Source organism: Tupaia chinensis, unplaced genomic scaffold (genome assembly GCF_000334495.1).
Source record: "Tupaia chinensis unplaced genomic scaffold, TupChi_1.0 Scaffold000226_1, whole genome shotgun sequence".
NCBI lineage: Eukaryota > Metazoa > Chordata > Mammalia > Scandentia > Tupaiidae > Tupaia > Tupaia belangeri.
In genome coordinates, this window is record NW_006159701.1 from 4,603,766 (window position 1) to 4,620,482 (window position 16,717).

Here is a 16,717-nt window from a genome sequence, read left to right on the forward strand (position 1 = left end):
TACGCTAACTGCTGGTCCCTGCCCTAGGATTATTATAGAAATATGAAAGAGATGCAACCACAAAAAGTCCAGAATGAAAACAAAACAAAACAAAACAAACTGCTACATTCTTGGAAAGACTTAACTTAAATTACATGGCATAGTAATTCTTTTTATGGCTAATAACACAAAAATGGCCTATTAATACAATTAAGTTTTATATACAAAGGTGATTTGAAACATTATTTATGATGGAAACAAAAAAAAAAAAAAAGGAAACAACCTAAAAGTCCAATGGGAATTACTTTGTAAAGTTCTGTTTTTCTATAATATGACATATTGTAAACCTTAGGAAATGCTTACAAAGCTTTGTAATATCATGGGAATGTGGGGGTAAAGGCAAAATAAAAAATTAGATATATGACATACAAGACATTTAGGTCTAGGGTGTTAACATTTAAAGGAAAAAAAACTGATTCAGTTTTCTGTTAACAACTCTAAGCCATGACAACCCCATACATGATGAGGTCGATCAGGTTTAAACTATCCAGGGTGAATTTATCAAGAAAATCCTAGAAAGTAGGATTTAGACTTAGAGATTATGATGCTGAATCCATAGCGCTTGCTGTCTGATCCTAGGTCAGGACAAAGCACTGTCACTCTGAGGTTAACAAGGTCAGGAAGAAGGAAATACTACCTTTTCCGCTGCTCCAGCTCCCAGTCCAGGCGTGCCAGGGTTTGCTGGTGAGGGTCTCCCATGGTGATTTCAGCCTTGCTGATATCTGACGGAGCCTCCTTGTAAAACTCCTCCACACTGACCAGATCAATTTCTTCATGCTTTGACCTATAGGCAGAAACTAGACATCAAGCTGCAATCTACGGCTAAAGCAGGTGCAAAGTTCCCTCCATCTTTGCCCACTTAGCCTTGGTCCGCAGCTACTCGGGCTCCTATAAGACAGTTTTCAGAGCAAATGCTCAATAGCAGATGTTTTAGAGTAACGTCAGTAGCTGGCAACATGCCATAGGTGCCATAGGGCACATGCATTCACCAGAGAGAGAGAGAGAGAAAGGGAAAGTGAAAAATCACTCCGTGGGGGGATGGCCATGCCGCAATCCCTTCTCCACTCTCCTCTCTGGACTTTGGGCATGCACACACTCACACACACACATGCACCCAGAGTGATCTTCTTTTCTTTTCTTTGAAAGAATTATTTATTTGGGACCAGCAGTTGGCATGATGGCTATGTCGCTCGACTCCCATATGGTTGACTGCGGTCCAAGTCCCGGACCTCGGGGCTTAAACTCACAGCAGGCACGTGTACATGCATGCCCAGGATCCTGAGAGGAGAATGGAGACGGGATTGTGGCGTGGCCATCCCCCACGGGGAGTGATTTCTTTCTGTCTCTCTGTTTTTCTGGCGAGTGCACATGCCCTATAGCAAAAAACCTCTCCAACACACAAAAAAAGTTATTTTTATTTAACGTTATTTACTTATTTTAAATTTGACCACAGTGAGACAGACCAAGAGAGAAAGAGAGACAGAGAGAGAAATTGAGAAAGCAAGTTGCCAGGTCTGGGACTAGAACCACAGTTGGCCATGTGGAAGTCTAGAGTCCTTAATCACCACTCCACCTGCCGGGCCCATTGATATCTTATCTAACCATAGTACATGATCAAAATCAGGAAACTGGGGACCAGAAGTTAGCGTAATGTCTATGTTCCTGGACTCCCATGCAGTCAACCGCGGTTCAAGTCCTAGACCCGGTGGTTCGAGTCCTGGACCAGGTGGCTTAAACTCATGCTGGGCGCGTGTGTGTGCGTGCCCAAGATCCGGAGAAAAGAATGGAGGAGAAAGGATTGCAGCGTGGCTATCCCCCTGGGGGGTGGAACCAAGATGCCTCTCAAAAATTCAGTAACATGGGACCAGCAGTTAGCATAATGGCTATGTTGCTGGACTCCCATGTAATCGACTGCAGTTCAAACCTCAGACCCAGTAGCTTAAACTCACACCGGGTGCGTGTGCGTGCGTGCCCAAGATCCCAAGAGGAGAATGGAGGAGAAGGGATTGCAGTGTGGCCGTCCCCCTTGGGGGGTGATTTCTTGCTTTCTGTCTCTCTGTCTCTCTCTGTCTTTCCGGTGAGTGCACGTGCCCTATAGCAAAAACCTCTCAAAAAAAAAAAAAGAAAAAAAAATCAATAACATTATTTAAAAATATGTTAGATTACATGTCTAACATGGCCCCAGTCATGTCAAGTTTGTCACAAATAAAATCTGTAATTTTTTAATTTGCACAAACAGGTATGACCAGGCAAGAACACTCTCCCTTCTCTTCCTGTTTAATTCTTCCTCCTCCTCATCTCTACCTGGGTTTTGCCAAGAGGCATCCCATTTTAACAAGGACACTGACAAACTATAGTTTCTTCACCTGAAAGCAGCTAAGCACCAATAACTTCAGGTCTAAAGAGTAAATTTCATTTCAAAAAATGAATTGCTGGGACTCGAGAGGAAAAGAAAGCCAAAAGGTTGAAAGGATGGGATTAGAAGTGAGATGTTCCCATACAACAGGCCCAGGAATCAAACTGGTAATACAAGGGCCCTTGCTGGGGAGAGAGAACTGCTTTCTACCAAGTGCAGAACTCAGAACTCAAAAGGGTCAGAGAACCTTCTGAGGTTCTTTGTGCAGCAAAAACTACTGCTTATAACTCTCTCACTTGAGGTGATGTCTATTCATTCTTTCTTCTCCCGATCCTGCAGTCTTCCAAGCTCATCAGTTTCTTTCTGAAGAGACTAGATCACACTGAGCTATGGAAAAAAGTTACCGACAGGCCATCTGTGCCAAAGCCCTGTCCTCGCAAACTCACTTAAACTCCAGACATTTGGTGATCTCCTTCTGTAAGTGCATCACCTCATACAACAGGTTCTGCAGCTGCAGGTGATAGGCGTCGACTTTCTGCTTAGCCTGAAAGGAGGACAAAATCAGAGGAGAGCGGGGTAAGTTGGGATGGAGTCAGGCAGACCATTAGCAAACTCGGAGAAGGGGTACAGGGGACGTCGAAGGAGGGTTAATCAAACTCTGAATTCCTACCTCATGGGTCTGATCTCTTCCTTTCTTCAACCTGATATGGGCTAATCTGTTAAGCTTCTTTAGGGTCATGAAATGCACACAGCTTTGGATCCTCCGTTCTTCAATTTCAATTGCCTGCAAAGAATTTTTTTCCCCCCCAAAAGATATTGTATTTATTTTTACATTCAATCACTATATATCATTACAGCATACAAAATGAATATTCCCGGCATGAATACCTTGTATTCATGCCAGCCAGAGAGCTATTACCATACACATTATCTTCAACAGGTAAATTCCCATCTTTGTGTCCTTCAAATGTTTTGCTTCTTTTTCTCCTTGATTCCTTCCCTCTCACCTCCCCCATTTCCCACCCTCCTCCCATACCATCTCTAGTACCCACAGTTGTTCTCCATGCTTTTACGCCTTCTAACCTTTCAGCTTCTGCCACGGAGTGCAAACATTCAGTAGATACTGAGTGGGGACAGACAATGCCTCTTTCATAGTCTGGCTTGCTTTGCTTCGCAGTAAATCTTCCATATTCATCTACTTTCTATCAAATGGTCTTGGTTTTTATGGCTACACAGTATTCCATAGTGTATATGTGCCACACTTCTCAATCCATTCATTCATCTGTTTGTGGACATCTGGGTTGGTTCCATGGCAAAGAAAATGCTAAAGACCATTGACACATCTTGCCATAAATTTTTTTTCTATTTTCTATGGTCATGGAATAGCAGTTAAGTGCTGCCCAGGATGCTGACAGGATACAGAATTAAAGGAAAAAGCGTTGTGATGTGACCAAGGCCCATTGGAGGTGCTTCCCATCCCTTCCTTTCTCCTCTTCTCTCTCTTTTGTGGGCACGTATATGTCTTACAACACCAAAATAAATAAAATGAATGAATGAATGAAAAAAAATTTCAACATCTAAAAACAACACTACAGAATAATTTAAATAAAATTTTAAAAATTACAGCTATAGGGACCAGCAGATGGTGTAATGGTTACATTGCTGGACTCCCACGTAGTCAACCACAGTTCGAGCTTCGGTCCAGGAGGCTTAAAACTCAGGCCAGGCGCCTGTGCGTGTGTGCTTAAAAGCCTGAGAGGAGAACAGAGGAGAAGGGACTGCAGTGTGGCCATGCCCCATGGGAGGTGATTTCTCACTTTGTCTTTCTGTCTCTATGGCCAGCATATGTGCCCGATAGCAAAAATCTCTCTCTTAAAAAAAAAAAAATTTATAGCTATAAACGTGGCTATGATAAAATAGATACAATGTAATAATCTTAGAAATATTGATCAGCATATGTACGGTGAGATTCCTGAGAGAAAAATGGACTTTTTTAAAACTTACCCATCCAGTTTTCAGTCACACTGTTGAGCTTTTTGTCCTCAAAGCCCAGTTTATTCATTTAATATTGGTTGTCAGAAAAGTTATGATGCATCTTTGCATTAGAAAAACATAGAAAAATACATCATGACTTTTCAGACAACCCAGTATTAATGATAACTTCATTCTTAAGTCTTTATGATTTACACATATCCATCTTCATAATATCAAGGGAATTTACATGTATCATTTCTTTCTTTTTTATTTTAGAGGTTTTTGCTTTAGGATACGTGTGCTCATGGTGTGTGGGGTGTTCAGGGGTGAAGAGGCAGAGAGACAGTGAGAGGGAAAGTGAGAAATCATCCCCTAGGGGGATGGCCACATCGCAATCCCTTTTCCATTCTCCTCTTGGGATCTTGGGCACACATGCACATACACCTACTGTGATGTTTAAGCTGCTGGGTCCGGGACGCAAACCATGGTCAGCCCTGTGGGAGTCCAGCAGTGTAACCACTATGCCATCTGCTGGCCCCCATCACATCTTAACATCTAGCAAAATGCCTGGTACTTAATGGGGCTGGCACTCTGGCCTAGTGGTTAAATAAAGATGGATCCCTCATGGCTGCCCACATGGCTGGCCCTGAAGGCTTGAAAAACATACCAGGTGGGACCAGCAGATGGCATAATGGTTGTCACTGGACTCCCATGTAGTCGACCATAGTTTGAGTTCTGGACTCGGCAACTTAAAACTCACACATGAGCACGTAAACTCAAGACCCTGAGAAGAGACTGGAGGGGAAGAGACTGCAGCATGGTCATTGCCCCCCACCTCCCAGCAGTGATTTCTCGCTTTCTGTCTCTCTGGTGAGCACACATGCCCCATAGCAAAATCTCTCTCTAAAAACATTTTGAAAAAGCCAGGTACATATGTGTGCATCCCTAAAATCTGACAAGATGGAAAGATGGAAGAGAAGAGATTTGTGGTGTGACCATGTCCCATTGGTGGGGTGCCTCTTCCCTGTCTCTTTCTCTGGAGAGTATATGCAACTCTGGCAATTCAAAAAAATTAACTCAATGAATCAAATTACAGTAGCACATGCTAGCTGACACTGCTACTCAGCAGGGTGAGGAATTTGGGATATCCAGGTTTGTGTCTCGGCCTATCCTAAACGCCAGACTTGGTTGCACACCTCGAGTTCCAGCTACTTAGGAGGCTGAAGCAAGAGGATTATGACACAGTGAGACCCTCTCTTTAAAAAAGAAAATTAGTTATAGAAAAAATGGATTATTCTTTATTTTCATTGTTATAATTGGTGACTGAATGATGATAAAAAGTGCCAATGAATTAATAGACCTCTCTAATAATTAAAAGGTCTTAAAGGGTCCTCAGACTCCAACACATGATCACTGCCAGGACAGAAGACCAAGGCCAGGAAGGCAATAGTAGGTGTAAAACAGCCCCACCAGGTTCATGGCCGCCAGGTCACCAGGTTCAGATTTTATATATAACGAACTTAGCATGAGTGGGGCTACATTAAACAAGGCGTTCAGCATATTTTAAAATAATGATTACTGCTGATTTTGAGAGGCACCCTTATCTGTTCCTCCAATTTGTCACGTCCTGATACTTAAATACTAACAGAGGTGAAATCCTTATCAAGTTCTGCTCCTTACCACATCCTTGCCGCCCCTGCTCTTCAGATCTTGGATCTCGGCCATCAGCCGCTGTAGCTCCTGGCACGTGTACTTGTAGAGTTCGTAGTCTCTGCCAGGGTCCCGCAGGTCTACCTCAGCTTCCTCACTGTAGTATTTACCTTCCTGTGGAGGTAAGGATAGAGGCCCTGGGTGCGAGGTAAAGTCTCCCTGGCAAGACCAGGGACACTTGGTTGAAATCTCATGGTACATAAGAACAGTAACTAAAGCCCAATCAGGATCTGGCCCTCAAATCAAATGTTTATTCTTATTTTCAAATGGAAACGCTTTTTCTCTTTCTGATTATAAAATAGTACATTCTTGGTGTCAGAGATTAAGAACATAGGAAAGAATATGGAAAAAAGTCAAATTTTCCTACAACCTCACCTCTCAGCCTAAAACAACTCCATTATGGATACTGTGGGTAAATACAGATTTTTAAAAAAATAAAATGGGATCATACTGCCCACACTGTTTAGTGCAACTTCCCATTCCAACCTAGCTGTCCATCAGAATGGCTGCAGGATAGTCTCCTGTAGAGATGAACCAGAATTCACTTAACCAAATTCCTACTAATAGGTATTTAGATGGTCAAATCAGACATGGCAGAGATAAAACACCATAACTGAATGCCCAGCCTTTGCCGTAAACAGAATACATGAGACTTAAAAGAGAGCTAAAATCAATATCTAAAAAGGACAAGACTCCTCATTAATTTTGATTTCTTAAATCAGAGGGAGGCATCATTTTATGAATTTAAATTTAGGCTGGTATGTTTTCTTTCTTTTTTGAAGTTTTTTTTTTTTTTTTTTTTTTTGCTATAGGGCACGTGCGCTCGCCAGAAAGACAGAGATAGAAAGTGAGAAATGACCCCCTGGGGGATGGCCACACTGCAATCCCTTCTCCTCCATTCTCCTCTTGGGATTTTGGATATGCACACACATGAAGCCACCGTGAGTTTAAGCCACTGAGTCTGGGACTTGAACCAGAGTTGACTACATGGGAGTCCAGCGACATAGCCATTACGCCATCTGTTGGTCCCTAGGCTGGGATTTTTTTTTTTTTTAAGAGGTTTTTGCAATATGGCACATGCGCTTGCTGGAAAGACAGAGAGACAGAAAACGAGAAACCACCCCTCTGGGGGGATGGCCACATCACAATCCCTTCTCCTCCATTCTCTTCTCGGGATCTTGGGCACGCACACACATGTGCCCAGTGTGAGTTTAAGCCACTGGGTCTGGGACTCAAACCGTGGCCAACTACATGGGAGTCCAGCGACATAGCCAGTACACCAACTTCTGGTCTCTAGGCTGGTATGTTTTCTTAATCTAATTTTTTAAAAATTACCAACTCAACAAGCAAAATAGTTAAGTCATAACTTAACAGATTAAAGGACAAAAGAAGACCCTGCTGACCACATGAGGTCACAGAACAGGATCCATGAACAGGTGGTTTGGTGACCTCAACAGACGTATCCACTGACCCTATCTGTATGCCATATCTGAAGATCTAGTGCCATGCTGCCTCGGATGGACTTTCAGGAAAAGGGGAGAAACAAATCACACTGGAATCCATTCTCTGTGTAGGTACTAAGAATGCCTAATACAGGCTTGTTGGTTCTTGGGATGCTGCCACTATATTTGATATGGACACTCTGGTTTTGTGGAGTCACAGGAATTATAGTCATATGGTCAACCAAAGGCCACCAGAAAGCTGGCCCATTGGATGTGACCAGGAGCTGCTGCAAACGTACAATGGGGTGCCTGGCCATGAGCTGCAGTTCCTCAGCAGCACGGTAACCCTGGCTGATCTCACCTGCTCAGTGTCAGATCGATTCCGCTTTCCTTCAGCTGGGGCTCCATCGCTTCGGATCACTTTGGGCTTCCGTTTTTTGCTTGATTCTGATGACATGGTTGTTCCTCAAGTCAGGAGGAAATAGCAGAGAGCTGTTAAGAGGAGGGAGCTTTTGAGATTTTCCAGAGTTGGAATTGATTTTCCTGGAGTCAGGATACTGACATTTAACTAGCAGTTCTGAGCACTTACAGATTTAGGAACACAAGAAAAGTCACGTGACCCTCCAAAATCTGTGTTCAACTCTCAGAAATAGGAAATTGGCCTGTCCAAATGAACTCATCTGCTCTACCATCACCTCTTTTTTTTTTTTTTTTTTTAAGGCATCACTAGGATCAGTAAATGGTGTAATGATTACATCACTGGACTCTCACATAGTCAACTGCGGTTCAAGTCCTGGACCCGATGGCTTAAAACTCACGCTGGGTGCCTGTGCATGCATGTATGCATGCCCAAGATCCCAAGAGAATGGAGGAGAAGGGATTGTGCATGGCCATCCCCCTTGGGGGGTGATTTCTCACGTTCTGTCTCTTTGTCTCACATGTGCCCTATAGCAAATATCTCTCTAATTAATTAAAAAGGCATCACAATGTATCCCATTGACCTAGAAACTGTCTTCAACTTCTTCCTTCCCCACTCCTGTTCAGGTACTGTTCACTCTCCATAGAAACATCTTTTATTCAGGTGTTCACCCAGAGATCCCAGACACCATGCATCCTCCATCTCCACGCCCTTGTCAGAACTTCTGCACCCTTCCCCTAGACAACTGTAGCAGTCCAGGAGTCCAGTACTACTGTCTAAATTCTCACTCTTAAAAAAAGACCAACCTTAATAATGTTTCTTCTCTTTCCAGGCCTTTGTTAGCTCTTTAGAATGCCCTGAATGAAGCCTGCATTCCCTGGCCTGGCAAAGCATGAGTTTAAGTCAGCGGGTCCGGGACTCAAACCGTGTTCGACTACATGGGAGTCCAGCGACATAGCCATTAAGCTAACTGGTGGTCCTATACTTTTTTATGGCTATTGAGTCTTGTTTTTGTTTAGGTCTGTTTCATCAAATAAACCCCTACCTCAGGGTTTGCTGTGGGAATTAACACCAGAGGCACTCCACTGGGGAAGAGATGATCTGAGGATGGGGCTTTAGATGGTGCAAGGGTGAGCTTAAATAACACTGAACACCTACGTACAAAATTAATCCCTTTTCAATTCTTATTTGAAACTTCTGGGCTGGCTCCATGGCCTGGTGGTTAAGGTAGCTGGATCACATAAGACCAACCACATGGTTTGAGTCCCAGAACCAATGGCTCAAGAAGCATGCCAGGAACATGTGCATGTATGCCAAAAACTCTGAAAGAAGAAAGAAATGAAGAAGGGATTGTGGTATGACCATTATCCATTGGAGGGGGGGGGGAGGATTGCTTTCTACTCCCCGCCCCCCCTTTCTGGTGAGTTCATGAAAAGAAACCTCTAGGGGCAAGCAGGTGGTATAGTGGTTAAGGAGGTGGATTCCCACATTGTCGGCCACGGTTTGAGTCCCAGACCCAGTGGCTTCACAGCCACATCTGTGTGCATGCCCAAAACCCCAAGGAGAATGGAGGAGATGGGCTTGCAACATGGCCATTCCCAGGCGGTGATTTCTCACTTTTTCTCTCACATCTGTGTCTGTCTGTCTCTCTCTCTCTCCAGAAAGTTCACGTGCCCTATGGCAAAAACCTAAAAAGAAAAGAAACTTCTGGGGCCGGCAGGTGGCGTGGTTAAGTGCACTGGACTCCCACATGGCCAACTGAGGTTCGAGATCTGGACCTGGTGGCACAAGCACGCTCTCTCTCTCTCTTGCCCTCTCTGGTTAAGTTAAAATAAATAAATTTTTAAAATAAAGTTAGATAAAACAATTCTTTAAAAAAAAAAAACAACTTCTGACTGCTTCAAGATCTCAGTTCACTACTGTGTCTAACATTTATGAATACCAAGATTCCTTTGTAACAAAAGGATTGGATAGGGGGAAGACAGAGGCACAAGGATTAAACACAACCCTCTGTGAGAGAACTCCATATGGAAAAATCCAAGGTTCAAATCTGGAAACCTTCTTGAGTAAGCTGGACATCCACCTGCCCATGATGAACTGGCTGAATGCTGGGGGTAGGCTGAAGGGTGGCACCCTGTTGGGGATGCTTTCTTGTGGGGGAAAAAAAAGAATAAATAATCTTAAAAAAAAAATTCTGTCTCAGAGCCTGAGACAATGAGATCTAACCAGAATTTATTAACTATGATGTTTCTATCATATTACACATATTAATATTTTACCATTAATATGCTAATGCATAAAAATGGTTTGTTATTCATGGTAAAGAGATTTAAAGTTTTCTCTTAAAGTAAGTTTACGCCTAGAAATGACTGGATTAAAAACCGTAATAAACACTCGTATAGGTGGTAAATTACGTTGGCAGAATCCGCCAAAGCGGGACCGGCAAGGCTTAAGTGTGGGACATCCCGACTCCGGCAACAGCACAGAAGCGCGTAACGGAGTGCGGTCTCCCCACCACCCCGCGGTCTTCAGCTGCATCCCCGCCGGGAGGCTGCAGCGTGGGCCTGCGACGCCGCAGGAACTCTGTCCACACGAGCAACAGCTGAGGAACCGGCGCGGCGCCGGGCAAGCGACCCGGGCCTCGGGCCGAAGTATCCGCGGAGACGCCGGGTCGGACCCCAGCCCGGGAGCGCCCTCCGAGCTGCCCGCACCTCGGTCTCCCAGCGCCCAGCCCCGCCCCGCGACCATCCTCCTGCCCAAGTCCCCTCCTCACCGCACCGCTCCACGGACCTGTCCCGGCGTGGGAGCACTTCCGGCAGCGAGGAGACCGCGGTCCCGCGTACCATAGAGAAGCGGAAGGAGGGAAGGAGCGGCTGGCCGGAAGCGGGGCGAGGAGGCCGGAAGTAGAGACCTCGGCAGGGAGGGCTGAGTGCGAAGTGCGAGTACTTGCCCGAACAAGGCGGGCGGGTGCTAGCCACCCTACGTCCCATGCTACCTTCGACAGTCGGGGAAACTGAGGCTGTAAGAATGAAGACTCTGGGGGTTGGCGTGGTGGACTCCCAAATGGGTGACCGCGGTTCGAGCCCCGGACCTTTCGGCTTGCTTTCTCCCTTTCTTTCTCTGTTTCTCTGTACCTCTCGCCTCAAATTAAAAATAAATTAATAAATAGGAAACAGCAGTTCGCATAATGGCTATGTCGCTGGACTCCCATGTAGTTGACTGCGGTTCGAGTCCTGGACCCGGTGGCTTAAACTCACACATGGCGCGTGCGCGCCCAAGATCGCAAAAGAATGAAGGAAAAGGGATTGCGGGGCCGGCCATCCCTCTGGGGGGTGATTTCTCCCTTTCTGTCTCTCTGTCTCTCTCTGGTGAGCGCGTGTGCCCTATAGAAAAAAAAAACAACTCTCCAAAAATAAATAAATATAAATAAATGAATGAAGTTAAGTAAATTAATTCTTTAAAAAATGAAGATTCTATGTGCCTCACTCACTTTCCCCACCACATAAAGTTGTGCCCAGCAACTAGTGTGCGCTATCGAGAGCAAGGGACCACCAAGACTGGACCCTAGTGGATCTGACTGCATAACCTGGCTTTTGGTTTTTGTTTGCTGTAGGGCGTATGCATTTGCCAGGGAAAGATAGTGAGAGACCTAGAAAGTGAGAAATCAAATGGGAGAGGGGGACATGCAGCAATCCCTTCTCCGTTCTTATGAAGACTTTGGATACTCCCCGAGAGCAGTTGGCCATGTAGGATCCAGCGCCTTAGCCATGCCATCTACTGGCTACTTCTCCCACCCTTTTTTTTAAGAGAGATTTTTTTGCTGTTGGGCACGTGGACTTGCTAGAGAGACAGACAGAAAGCAAGAACTCACTCCCCCAGGGGGAGTGGCCACACCACAATCCCTTCTCCAGTCTCCTCTTAGGATTTTGGGCACCCACACACACCCGCCCTGCAGGAGTTTGAAGCCACTGGGTCCAGGACTTGATCCATGGTCAACAATGTGGGAGTCCAGCGATATAACCATTACATCATCTGGTCCCCCCCCCTTTTTTTTAAAACCTGGTTGTTTTTATTTCTTCCATGAGAGGGAGACACACAGATAGAAGCCACCCCCAGCAGGATCTTCAAGCTGTGATTCTAGCCCCATGCAGCCAGGAGCACAGGCGTGTGCACGCACCTGGCGTGGGACTCCACCCTGAGAGCTCGCTGCGTGACCTCGGCACAGCAGAGCCCTGCATTACCCCTGTGCCGCAGCTGACCAGAACTGGCATGTCCACCATAACGTGCCAAACCAGGGAAGGCAGCAAGCTAGGCGGAGGAGGACCCGTTTTACATTTTTATCACCAGTTTCCCCATTTCAGGCCCGATTTACCCAAGGTAGAGTCAAAACTCTTGGAATACTCGAAAGCTTCCCATATTTCCAGTCCCTCAAAATGAGCTTTACATACGGGGTCCGAGATTTTTCAGTGTAAAGTCTCTATCCAGAGCTAGAAACCACATGGGTCCTGAATCCCTGGTTATACAGCGCTTGTTCCTTCTCCTACCCTGGAATGAGAACAAAGATGCCCTCCCCGGGAGGAGCTCAGACACACGAACCCCTGGCGGGGTAGATCAGCCAGTTCCTCCCTGCTCCATCTGGCCTAAAGTCCTCGCAGATGAAAAAAAGACACTGAGGTTTATAGTAAATATTTAATTGGTTCCATCAACGTCAGCACGTTTTCCTGGTAAGGAGGCAGAATCAAGCTACCCAGGGGTTCATGAGGTATGGAGGTCTCTGAGGAGGTCCCCAGAATCACTGACCCCGCTGTACACACCGGGTGGCCCTGCAGAATGAGGGTTAGACTGACAGATTGTCAGGTCAGGGAGAAGAAATGCAGGGTGAGAGAAATACAGGCCCGAGCCTTACTCTTGCCTACAGGAAGGAGGGACGGCAGGAGAGACTCTATAGGACTCCAGCACATTCAAGTTCTCCACCAATATGGAGGGAGAAGAGGATGAGCCTCTCTCAATCTGCCTGGTGTTAGGGACCCCTTCCCAAGTGGTCTTCTTTATCTTCTGTTCTAGCTTCTCAATTCTGTATTCCAAATTCTGCAGTCAAAAACTAAGTTCTGAATCCTAAGTTCGGCCTTCTGGGTCCCTGTCCCATGTCTGTCTCCTGCCCTGAAATCCTTCCCACTCCCATCCCTTTTCCTGCCTCTCGGTAGAAGTCTGGATCTCCTCCTGACCTTCCTGACTTGAGAGGTTCTGGCAGTCCCAGGCTTTTCCCCAGCAGGAACGACTTGGCTCAGACTGTTCAGCAATGCGTGGCCCAATGGACTGGTGGCCTTGAGGAAATCTTGGAAGATTGAAAAGACCTAAAAGGTTGCTATTCATCATACCAGGAATTAGAAACTACTTCCAGCGGGTGGGAAGGAGTGGGGCGGGGGTGTAGGGGATGGGGAGGACGGCAGGAAGGCCTGGGCAGAGCTGAAAGTCCTCAGAACCCTGTACTTTTTCAGCGCCCCCTTTTCTGAGTTGAGCACTAGCCCTCAGAGTCCTCCCAGAGCCAAGAGAAAACCAAGACAGCAGGATCCGGAGCTCCTCTGTCCGGGGCTGCCCTGGAGGAAGGGGAAGGAGGTGGAGGCAGCTGCGGCATCACTGGAGAGGCGAGATCTTCAAGGGGATCATGATCCGAGACTCCATGTGTCGCACCAAGGGGACTACGGGGAGACAGGCAGAGGTCATGGAGGGGGCTCAGGCAAACCGGAAACCCCCAAACACACACACATGCACACGCATGCACACACACACACACATACACACACACACGCCTTTGAAAGGGGAGGGGCCCTGGATGCCGAGGCAGGAAAGTCCCGCTGCTCTCCTGGAAGAGCCCATGGAGAGTGCTGGGACTCCCAGATTATAGGACAAGGTGGGACTTAGGTGGTGAGCAGAGGGATATTTTACGAAATCTTAGTATTGGGGCCGGCAGGTAGTGGATAAAGGCACTGGACTCCCACATGGCCAACCACGGTTTGAGTCCTGGACCTGGCGGCTTGTGCTTTCTTGCTTTCCCTCTCTCTCTTGTCCTGTGTCAGGTCAAGTTAAAAAAAATAATAATGACAAATAGAATTAAATAAATATATAATTCTTTAAAAAAAAAAATCTTAGTGTTATCAGGCCCGGCCTCCCCAGCACAGCTACTCCACATCTCACAGGCAGGGGCTGCCTGGCTCTATTCTGCCCTAAAGCACTCCCTAGGACTGTGGTACCTATAAAACGTGCCACCAGGAGAGAAACCCTCTCATTGTCTTTTTTTTTTTTTTTTTTTTCACAAAGGACACATGCACACACACCAGGTTCTCTCAACAGGGTCTCACCATGCTGCAATCCCTACCCCAGCCTTCCAGCCAGCCAGCGTCACATGCACACCCTTGTGTGTGGCCAGCGTGTTTAGGTGGTGTCCAGACCCAAACGTGGCGTGTTCCTGTATGGCTCCAGTATCACACAGTGACCCCTACTGCCTACACTGCTGTGGCTAGGTCTAGCTCACTGTCGTAGAATGAGATCCCCACCACTGCAGGTAGTCAGGTGACCCGAGATCTGCTTACAGACGGGATCCTAGCCTCAGGGCCAAGGCCCTGCCGACCCCCAGAGGAAGCACCCAGAGGAGGCACTCACCTGTGTAGTAAACGTTTTCGTCCCAGCCCCTCTTCCTCCAGGCAGCATTTCGAGTCTCCTCCCGAGACTGCAAGTCTTTATAGGCTGTGGGAAAGGCACAGGTCAGGGTCCCCAGGGGAGAAGGGAGGAGGGCCCAGAGGTTAGCAGGTAGCGTAGAGATTAAGGCAGCTGGTTCCCACAGGCATGAGGGTCTAGTTCTGGACCCAGCCCAGGAGCCCCTCCCACTGACTCACACCCTGCCCTGCTGTCTCCTCCTTGTAGACCCCTTCCTCAGACTGCTGGCAAACATTATCTACTTTATCGGTTTTTTTTTGTTTGTTTTTTTTTTTTTGGAGAGAGTTTTTTTGGCATAGGGTGCATGTGCTTGCTGGAGAGACAGAGACAAAGAGACAGAAAGTGAGAAATCATCCCCCCCACCTCCGAGGGGGATGCCACATTCCAGTCTCTTCTCCTTCATTCTCCTCTCAGGATTTTGAGCAAACACGCACACATGCCCAGCATGAGTTTCAAGCAGCCAAGTCTGGGACTCAAACCGTGGTCAGCCATGTGTGAGTCCAGTACCTTAACCACTGTGTACCTGCTAGCCCCCTATCTATTTAGTTAAATAATAATTACTAATCTAATTTTTAATTAATTTTTTAGAGGTTTTTTGTTTTGTTTTTTTGTTTTGTTTTGTTTTTTGTTTTTTTGTTTTTTTTGCTATAGGGCATGTGTGCTCACCAGAGACACACAGAAAGACAGGGACAGAAAGTGAGAAATCACCCCCCAGGGGGAATGGCCATGCCACAATCCCTTCTCCTCTGTTCTCCCCTTGGAACCCTGACCATGCACATACATGAGCCCAGCATGAGTTTCAAGCCACTGAGTCTGGGACTTGAACCACGGTTGACTACATGGGAGTTCAGTGACATAACAACACCATCTGCTGGTCCCATTATTATTATTTAATTTATTATAGGGCACATGAACTCACCAGAGCGAGAAAGAGGGAAAATGAGAGAGTAAGCCACCAGATCCATGATTCGAACTGCGGTCATCCACGTGGGAGAGCAGTGCCTTAACCACCTGCTGACTGCCAACACTATCTACTTTGACAATCCATCCAATCAGAACATATGTTGACAACCCCCACACTTATTTAACTACTTTTTTTCTTTTACTTTTCTTAGGTTTCTGCCATAGGGTGCTCACCAAAGAGAGAGACAGAGAGGTAAAAAATCACCCCCAGGAGGATGGCCATACTGCAAACCCTTCTCCACTCTCCTCATGCATGCACATGCACCTGGCGTGATCCTCAACTTCTGGGTATGGGACTTGAACCATGGTTGAACATGTTGGAATCCAGCATCTTCACCATTCCATCTGCTGGTACTTTATTAATTTTTTAAAAATTTATTTATTTTATTTTTTTTAAAGCATTTATTGTTATTCTTCTTTTTTTTTTTTTTTTTGAGAGGTTTTCGCTATAGGGCACATGCGCTCGCCAGACAGACAGAGAGACATAGAGAAAGAAAGCGAGAAATCACCCCCCAGGGAGGATGGTCACGCTGCAATCCCTTCCCCTCCATTCTCCTCTCGGGATCTTGGGCACGCACGCACACGTGCCCAGCGTGAGTTTTAAGCCACCGGGTCCGGGACGCAAACCACGGTCGACTACGTGGGAGTCCAGCGAAATAACCATTATGCTAACTGCTGGTTCCCTTTACTGTTATTATTTTAATTCACCAGAGACAGACAGAGAGAGAGAGAAAGCAAGCCACCAGGTCTAGAACTTGAACTGTGGTTGACTATGTGGGAGTCCAGCAACATAACCATTACGTTATCTGCTGGTCTTCCCCTTATTATTATTATTTTTTAAAAAGAATTATTTAACTTTATTTATGTATTTGTTTATTTCAATTTGACGAGAGAGGAACAGAGCAAGAGCAAGAGAGAGAGAGAACGAGAAAGTGAGAGTATGCAGCCAAGTCTGGGACTCAAACCATGATCAGCCACGTGGGAGTCTAGCACCCTTAACCCCCATGCCACCTGCCGGCCCCCCCTTATGGTTATTATTTTTTTGGGGGGAGTTTTTTTTTTTTTTTTTGCTTTAGGGCACATACCATCACCAAAAAGAAC

General features: G+C 46.2%; 2 protein-coding genes across 5 annotated transcripts in view; both read right to left on the reverse strand.

Annotated features, from left to right (window-relative positions):
• Positions 1 to 10,796, reverse strand: part of THOC5 (THO complex subunit 5) — a 40,358-nt gene extending 29,562 nt beyond the window's left edge. For 3 of the 4 annotated variants that reach the window (XM_014587626.2, XM_027771600.1, XM_006147898.3), the window contains exons 1-6: positions 10,713 to 10,789; positions 7,883 to 8,013; positions 6,050 to 6,193; positions 3,066 to 3,179; positions 2,842 to 2,939; positions 677 to 823 (exon numbers count right to left, since the gene is read on the reverse strand). In XM_014587626.2, coding sequence (XP_014443112.1) covers positions 677 to 823; positions 2,842 to 2,939; positions 3,066 to 3,179; positions 6,050 to 6,193; positions 7,883 to 7,978 — 599 coding nt within the window. In that variant the 5' untranslated portion in view covers positions 7,979 to 8,013; positions 10,713 to 10,789. Of the gene's footprint in view, positions 1 to 676; positions 824 to 2,841; positions 2,940 to 3,065; positions 3,180 to 6,049; positions 6,194 to 7,882; positions 8,014 to 10,712 lie in introns of all 4 variants that reach the window. The other variant, XM_006147897.3, reaches the window with a different exon arrangement.
• Positions 10,797 to 12,614: 1,818 nt separating this feature from the next.
• The window catches only part of NIPSNAP1 (nipsnap homolog 1), a gene marked incomplete at its 5' end in the record, with an annotated part of 11,162 nt that continues 7,059 nt past the window's right edge, over positions 12,615 to 16,717 (reverse strand). The window contains 2 exon segments of the mRNA XM_027771601.1: positions 12,615 to 13,638; positions 14,600 to 14,683. Coding sequence (XP_027627402.1) covers positions 13,574 to 13,638; positions 14,600 to 14,683 — 149 coding nt within the window.